This window comes from Dama dama, chromosome 7 (assembly GCF_033118175.1).
Source record: "Dama dama isolate Ldn47 chromosome 7, ASM3311817v1, whole genome shotgun sequence".
NCBI lineage: Eukaryota > Metazoa > Chordata > Mammalia > Artiodactyla > Cervidae > Dama > Dama dama.
This window is the reverse complement of record NC_083687.1, coordinates 13,723,328-13,731,655: the sequence shown is the minus strand read 5'-3', so window position 1 is coordinate 13,731,655 and position 8,328 is coordinate 13,723,328. Positions and strand designations below refer to the sequence as shown.

At 44.8% G+C, this 8,328-nt stretch overlaps 1 protein-coding gene across 1 annotated transcript in view; it reads right to left on the bottom strand.

The window, feature by feature from the left end:
• Window positions 1–5,108: 5,108 nt before the first annotated feature.
• The window catches only part of TBC1D22B (TBC1 domain family member 22B), a 67,198-nt gene continuing 63,978 nt past the window's right edge, over window positions 5,109–8,328 (bottom strand). The window contains exon 13 of the mRNA XM_061146600.1: window positions 5,109–7,134. Coding sequence (XP_061002583.1) covers window positions 7,006–7,134 — 129 coding nt within the window. The 3' untranslated portion in view covers window positions 5,109–7,005. The remainder of the gene's footprint in view (window positions 7,135–8,328) is intronic.

The following is an 8,328-nucleotide window of genomic DNA, read 5'->3' as shown; positions in this document are numbered from 1 at the left end:
CAACTGGAATTTCTCTGATCCTCTTTGGTAAGATTTTTTATGAAGGCTTCATCACATAGGCATAATGATCATTAATTCAATCCCCAACCTTCCTCCCTTCCCCAGAGGATGGGTGGTGAGGCTGAAAGTTTCCAAGCTTTTAATCATGACATAATCTTTCTTGTGACCAGGCCCCCATCCTGAATCTATTCAGGAGCCCACCAAGAGTCACCTCATTAGAACAAAAGATGCTCTTACCACTCAAGAAATCCCAAGGGATTTAGGAGATCTGCGTCAGGAACTGGGAGGTCAAGATTAATTGTCAGGAAAAAAGATAATCCTAAAGCCTAACAAAATCCTTGTTTTTCGGTTGCTAAGTCATGTCTGCCTCATTGAGACCCAATGAACCACAGCCTTCCAGACTCCTCAGTCCTCTACCATCTCAAAGAGTTTGCTCAAATTCATGTCCATTGAGTCAGTGATGCTATCCAATAACCATCTCATCCTCTGTCATCCCCTTCTCCTTTTGCCTTCAATCTTTCCCAGCATCAGGGTATTTTCCAATGAGTCAGCTCATCAGGTGGCCAAAGTACTGGAGCTTCAGCTTCAGCATCAGTCCTTCCAATGAATATTCACGGTTGATTTCCTTTAGGAGTGACTGGTTTGATCTTGTTGCTGTCTAAGGGACTCTCAAGAGTGTTCTCCAGCAACACAGTTCGAAAGCGTCAATTCTTTGGATTCAGTCTTCTTTATGGTCCAACTCTCACAGCCATAAATGACTAGTGGAAAAACCATAGCCTTGACTATATGCACCCCTATCTCTCAAAAAAATTAAATGACTTTAGGAGCTCTGTGGCAGGAACCAGAGGCAGAGACCAAATACATATTTCTTTCACAAACCCCATCTCTCTGACCAGACTTGGGAAAAGGGTCGTTCCAAGTCAGAATTCTCATTAACATTTTTTTCTCTCTCTCCTGGACTGGTCCCAAGGGTAGCCCTCAATTCTGGAGCAGTGGTGGCAGCAATATGGGCACCTGAAATTTCAAGAGAAACACTGTCATTCTGGTTAACTGATTGGGAAATGAAGCCTTGGTGAACCAAAGGGGATAGGGAGAATCCAAAAGAGGGGCCAGCTAGAGAAGGGGGGGGTCCCCTAATTTTGTGAGTGAACTGGCACAATTTTTGCATCATCAGAACAAATCCTAAATAGCCGAGCAAAGCCTCTGAAAAACTGAAATGACATTGGAACGACAGCCCACAGCAAAAGTGACAGAACCTGCAGTTTGAACCTAACTGGATTGATTCCCTGCTAAAACAAAACAAAATCAACGTTTTCTAGAGCAGGGGTCAGCACACTTTTTCCATAAAGGGACAGATATCACATAGTTTAGGCTTTGTGAATCATAGCCTATCACAACTACTCAACTCTGCTATCGCTATGCCAAAGCAGCAATAGGTAATATGTAAATAAACAGGCAGGGTCGTATTCCAACAAAACTTTACTTATAAAACAGGAGGAGGGAACTCCCTTGTGGCCCAGTGATTAGGACTCTGCAGTCTTCACCAGGTTTAATCCCTGGTCTGGGAACTAAGATTTCAAAAGCCTCGCAGTGCAGCCAAAAACAATAAAGAACAAAAGAGGAGGAGAGCTGGATTTTTAATAAGACCCGGAGTCTCATTCAGTAGCTCAGCAGTAAAGAATCCGCCTGCAATGCAGGAGACGTGGGTTCAGCCCCTGGGTCAGGAAGATCCCCTGGAGAAGGAAATGGCAACCGCTCCAGTATTCTTGCCTGGGAAATACCATGGACAGAGGAGCCTGGTGGGCTACAGTCCATGGGGTAGCAAAGAGTTACATAAGACTTAGTGACTAAACAACAACAATACTATACATATATATATATATATATAACCATGCCGTGTGGTTTGTAGGATCTCAGTTCCCTGACCAGGGATTGAACCCGGGTCCTGGCAGTTTTAACCACTAGACTGCCAGCTCATTCCCCAGAAATGATTAAGAAGGCAAATTTTATAATATGTATATGCACATTTTGCTACAATTTAAAAAAAAGCCAGTCTGGTAAAAATGGTTAATTAGGTATAGAGCAATGATTTCAATTGCTAGGGATTTCTCATCAGAAATTGTGGAAGTGAGAAGACAGTGGGGCATTGTTGAAGTGCTGAAAGAAAATAACTATATCTAGAGAGAATAAATTCAGGAATGAAGGCAAAATAAAGTCAGTTCTCAGATGAAGGAAAATTTAAGAGGACTACATACTTCCTATAAGAGAAGTGCTCAAGGGAGTTTTTCAGGCTGAAGGGAAATAATAGCAGAGGGAAACTTGGAACAGAAGGAATCAAGGAAGAACATAAACGCTAAATGTCTCCTCTTAAGTTCTTTAAAATATATGTAACTATTAAAAGCAAAAATTGTAACAGTATCTGGTAAGGTTTTCAATGTATCCTGACATAATTTACATAACAACCCTAACATAAAAGGTGAGAATATATGGTTGAGAGGCATCTACGTTTTACTCAAAGTGATAAAATATTAACTGTAGGTAGTTAGATTTGTGTATTATAATCCTGAGAGCAATGTCAGATACAACCAAAAGTGAATAGACATATTACAATGAAATACTAAAAAATATTCATATAACCCAAAAGTGGCAGGAGAGGGGAGAGATAGAAACAAAAAACAAACAGAACAAACAGAAACCAAATAAAATGGTAGACCTAAACGTCAACCACATCAACATCATTTGTAAATGGCCCAAATGCATCAAATTAAGAGACTGTCAGATTGGATTGGAGATCAAGACCCAACTATATCCTGTCTCTAAGAATCCCACATTAAACACAGGTTAAAGGGCTGGAGAAGAAGGTTGGAGACCAGTGGCTTGAAGAGGCCTGGGTTCTCCTCTCTCCAACAGCTGGGTTGGGTAGGACAGGTGTGTTAGGGTCACCACAGAGACAGGCTTGGTATCCTCAGAGCAAGTTGTGGGGCCTCGGGATCTGGCTTCCAGATTCCCCACCTCCAGCTATCAGTTCAAGAAGGGACTTTCACATTCATCACTCAGGAGCCAAAGCTCACAGATCACCTGCTCAATCAAAATCAACATGGATTCTCCTTGCTTCTAAGAATGCTAATTGAACCTTTGCCAAAATAAGGAGATGCTCTGATCGGCTGTAGCTGTGGCTATCCTGGCAAGTTGGCACAGGCTCCAAAGAGTCTGGTCATGTACAATGTGCTGGATGTTCTCTGATCCTGTGTGAATCTCACCTTTTTCATCGTGAGTCTAATAAATTGACTTCTTGGAGTCTGCAGCAGCTTTCAAAATGGTCTCCAACCAGGAAGGGTGAACTGGAAGTCCTGAGGAGAGGTATGAAGGGCTCAGTTACAGGGCCTTAGGTTCTGACTCCAATCCTTGAAGCTTTACAAAGCTGTCTCTGACGTGCAAAGTCCAATCCAAGACAAGCCAAACTCTCAACATGAGATTCACGCCTCTAGGAGCAACAAGGTCACTAGCTGAGGAATCTGTGCCACTCTCTCCTCATGGATGAATAAAAACAGAAATAGGGCCTAGTTAACTGTAGAGGTTCTGATCGCAGAAAGAACAGATAAACTGCAGGTCAGAGCATGCCAAGATTTGTCTGAAAAGTTTTCACGTTTCCTAGTCATGATTAAACATATTTCAGAAAATGCTTAACTTTCTACATAAGTGAAAAACAGAATTTTTTGAATGAAGCCAAGTCTAGGTCAGTTATTTTTTCTACCAGTCTCAGGAACAATGAATGACCTCAGTCCAAATAATATCATATAGAAGTACTGTCCATGTTTCATGAAAAAAGTTAAATTCTAAGTCTGAGCATGAACAATCACTTGAATTTCAGTCAGATCCATCCCCTATGCTTATCAGACAGTCTGGTCTCCCTTTTCAAAAATTCTTATTATAAATAATGCCACTCGAATCCTAGTATCTGTTCTTCCCTTCCTCCATGGTTTCGAATCCTGATTCTGAGCCAGGCATATGGTGTCCTGGAATAGACTAATCCCCTTACCTTGGGACTAAGTCCTAGCCTGTGAGTTGTAAGAGGAGATATTATGGAGCGGCCTTCAGGAACCTTATATAAAATACTGCTCACACATTTCCTACATTTTTTCTCCTTTCTTTAATCCATCTTGTTGCTTGGAAAACAGATGTAGTAGCTGGAGTGCTAGCTACCATCTTGGCCAAGAAGACCTAGAGGAGTCCAGGTTCCTAAAGACTTTGTGAAACACATTCATCATACCAGCCCTGGGTTGCCTACTTTTGGACACTCATGGTAGCGAGAAGTGAATCCCCATGCTGTGTAAACCCAGCTGTTATTTCTGGTTTCTGTTACAAGTGGCTGAATTTAATCCTAATATAGCTTCTAGTGACTGAAACCAAGCAGCACTCTCCAGTGAATCCTAGGGAGACGTTCTCAGTGGAGAAACTACCATTCCAGTCCATTCTTTGTAGAAGAAAAATGCAGTCAACTGCCTTTCTTAAAACATATCACAGTAAGGTTCCCAACAGAAAAACTACCTACCACCACTGAAATCTCAAAAAAACCCAAACACAAACAAAATGACTCCAAGCCAAAACCTAATTAAGACCCTAAGTGAAGGGCCAGTCTGTGGAAGAACTGTCCTCTGGTCCTCACTCTTGATGACCCTTCCTTGGCCTTGGCCTGGGTTGGGTTTTCCTCTGTGAACAATGAGGTTATTGAACTAGATGTCTCCAGGCTTTCACCTAGTGCTGAAATTCCAGTCCATTTTCTAACCTCCATTAGATTATATACTCCTTTTGCATAAATGAAAGAAACCTCAAGTGCTTTTCACAGTGCTTTGCACACGGCAAGGTGCCCTATACACATGAGCGGTGAAGAATCACGAATCACGTTTGCGTCCACAGTATCCGGCACAGAGGAGGCGCTCGCAAGTGTTTACCGACATCCTCTGAGGCTGCCTCCCGCCCTCCCGTCGATCCTGTGCTTGCCCTACAGAAAGCTCGCCCCCCATGCTTACAGGCATCAGCACGAGGAGTCTGACAACAGGAGACCTGAGGTTTGGGGTTACGCAAATCCATGGCAGAAAGATCAGCAGTGGAGGAGGAAATACACTATTTATTTACAGTTCTTTCACTTTATCCACAATTTCCCATACAAACATAAAAACTAAAAAAATAAAACCACCACTTGGGAACACAAGTGTCTTTCTTTAATTAGTCCGGTCGAGGGAGGACCACAGCCCTCTCACTCTGTGAAGGAGGCTATTGAGGCACACGGACGGGGAGGAGAGGGCTGGAAAGAATGCCTGAGAAACAGCTCCCGGTGAGAAATGGAACGTGCCAGCGCCACGGGGGCCACTGGGAGACTCAGGGCCTCGCCCACACGGGGCACCGCCCAGCTTCCGCAGAGGGTGCCGGCTGCCTGCCACCTCCCCCTCCACCAGCATCCAACACAGGTCGCCCACCTCGTGAGCTGCGTGGGGTGTGATGGTGACAGTGGGGGGCACACCAGATGCCTCTCTCTGGGAAGAGCCCCAGGCCCCAGGAACACACAGGAAACCCTCTCCCTTGGCACTGACAGTCAGTCACAGCTTATCTTGAATACAATGCTGACTTGTAAAAAAAAAAAAACGTGAAAACCAAAGCCCTCCCCCAATTCCGGGGGAAAGGCAGGGGGCTAGAAACATGCAGAGGGGCTTCTGCCTCTGCAGCCCTGTCCCTGGGGGCGGGGGGAGCAGCTGGGGTGGAGGGAGGGGAGCTCTGACTGCCGAAGATGGGTGGGGAAGGAACAGGGCAAGTGCGTCTGGAGGCCTGGGGCTGGGGAGGGGAGGAGGAAGACAGGAAAAACTCAGAGACACTGATGCTGGGGAGGGCTCCCGCCATCATCAGATCAGCTCCATCTGTCGGCTGTGCTCACCGCGGCCGACGCCCCTTCTCTTCCCTCACAGGATGGGCGCCCAGGAACCAACCTGGGGGCGCTGAAGTCACCTGCCTGGCAACTTCCTCTGTGCTAGTGACCTAGATTGCTTTCACATGTTGATGCACGTTATAAATATAAAAATCATATCTGCTACAAAGAAGACATATATTTATACATCTTTACCCATATACATAATAACACAATTTACACATAATAATATCTTGGAGTGGGTCATCACGGAAAAAAGGGGGGGGTTTCGGAGAGGTAATAAGCCCCTTCTCCCTCCCCTGACCTGATCCTTCTCAAGGGATGCGTGTATACTTGGTCACTGGGGCCCTTCCCAGCTGGCTGTTTGACGGGGCTGGTCCGGACACATACGGACATTTGGACGTGTAACTAAACGTTGATGGCTGTGTACACCCACATACACACACAGACGCAGGCACACGCACAGACATCTGTGTGAGAAAAGGAAAAATAAAATTCCGAGCCCTTGGCTGTAGGTCTCTCCCCAGAGTTATAAGCATCAGTGCCTCCTCTGACTGAGAACAAAGCTCCTAGGAAGCTGCCCCTCACTGGCTTAGACTTGGGCGGAAGGGGAAGGGCTAGGAGTTGGGGGTAGAGGGGAGGGGACAGGAGTCTTTTGAAAACATAAGGCATTTTTGACCTATGATCAAATCAAACTATGTCACAAAAAAGCAACGGTGTCAGTTGGGGCTGGGAGGCAAGAGACAGCCAGTCCACGTAGGGCAATGTGAGTTGAGACCCTGAGCCTTCCCCTTCTTCTCTCTGGTTTCTCTTAAAGGGGCAGACAACCCTGTACCTCCTTTTCTGTCCTCTCCCAGAGCTGAGCCCATCCACGTGTCATGGAATACTGATAGTGGTCCAGGAGACCCGTCCGGAGACATGGAGTGGTGGACAGGCACGCCAGAAAGTTAAGACCTGGGCGGCGGATGTGAGCTTTTTACAGCAGGAGTGGCTCCTGGCCGGAGTCCACGGCTCGCACAGTGGCCACAGTGATCAGATTGCCATCAGAGATGGGGGCAGCCTGGGTCCCCCTGGGGAGACAGCACCTATCGGCGGTAGTGATTGGGGGCGTCGGCGAACATGTACTTGAGTCTATAGGCCTCGGCAAGGAGCAGCCCAATCTCTTCGTTGCCCCAGTGTATCGTAGGTAGGTTTTGCAGCAGCATGAGGAGACCCTGGAATGCAAGAAAGGACTTTTATCATTTGATCACTGCGGGACTACTGACCAAGGGACCCGCAGGCCGTGGAATGGAGCCCCTTCCTCCTGGGTCACCCATCCCCAGGGTCTGGCCTCCCTCCTCCCCTGTGGCACACGGCCCTTGGCCCCTAGTTCTCCTTCAGGAAGCCCTGAAAAGCCTCTGCTGAGTCTCTGATCCACTAACACCTGCCTCTTTAAAAAGATTATTAAAAAAAAAAAAAACAAAAAAGATTATAAATAGAGGATGACAACAATACATGAGCATCTTTAAAGGAGAAAAATAATCACCCATCCAAATATACCTCTCTTAATTTCAAAGTATTCCTTTTCTGTCTTTTTTTTCACATGCACATTTCTTTAAATAGCTGTAATCATAATTATGATTTTACATGCTTTTTAATCATCCTTTTTTCCTATAATTTTTGTGTTTTTCCGCACAGCCTTCAAAAATGATTATTCTCAATGTTAGTACTCTATCATGTGGCTATACTCTAATTTACTAAAACATTTCCCTTTTATTAGACACTTCATTTATTTCCTTTAAGGGAAAAAACAAAACAAAACACCTTCATGGATAAGACTGCTACAAACCTTTTTGCATTGGACAATCTTTCGCCTAATCCCAATGTTTGCTTGTTAATCACTGTATTTATCCTCTGCTCTGTTCCCCAGAGACTGTCCTCAACCTACCTGTCCAGCTTATGTCCCACTATTCCCAAGGTATGAGCCTCATCCAGCCGGGTCCACTTCAGCCACATTTATCTGCGCCTCCAGGGTTTAATTTAGGTTGTTCCTTTTGCTTGGAACACCTCCTCTTTTTCTCCTCTACCTATCTAAATCCTATTCAGTTTTCAAAGCCCAGGTCCCTCAATCAGCTCCATGGAGAGAGCCTATTAAAGAGGATATTAGAATAAAGAATGAATGTGAAATTTTAGGTTATCTCTATAATTTAGTTACCCTTGCCTTTGCTGCCACTTTGTGTTCTTTCTCTGCCTCTCTTTCAGAACTGGATCTTCTTATTTTTCTGATTATAAAAGAAACAGTAGCAAGACAAAACCCAGAAAGAGACTGACGGATTTGATACAGTTCTGAAACCTCATTATATCAAGGCACAAAAACAAGGTTAAAATACAAGAAAATTGAATACAGGAAAATATTTATAACACTTATA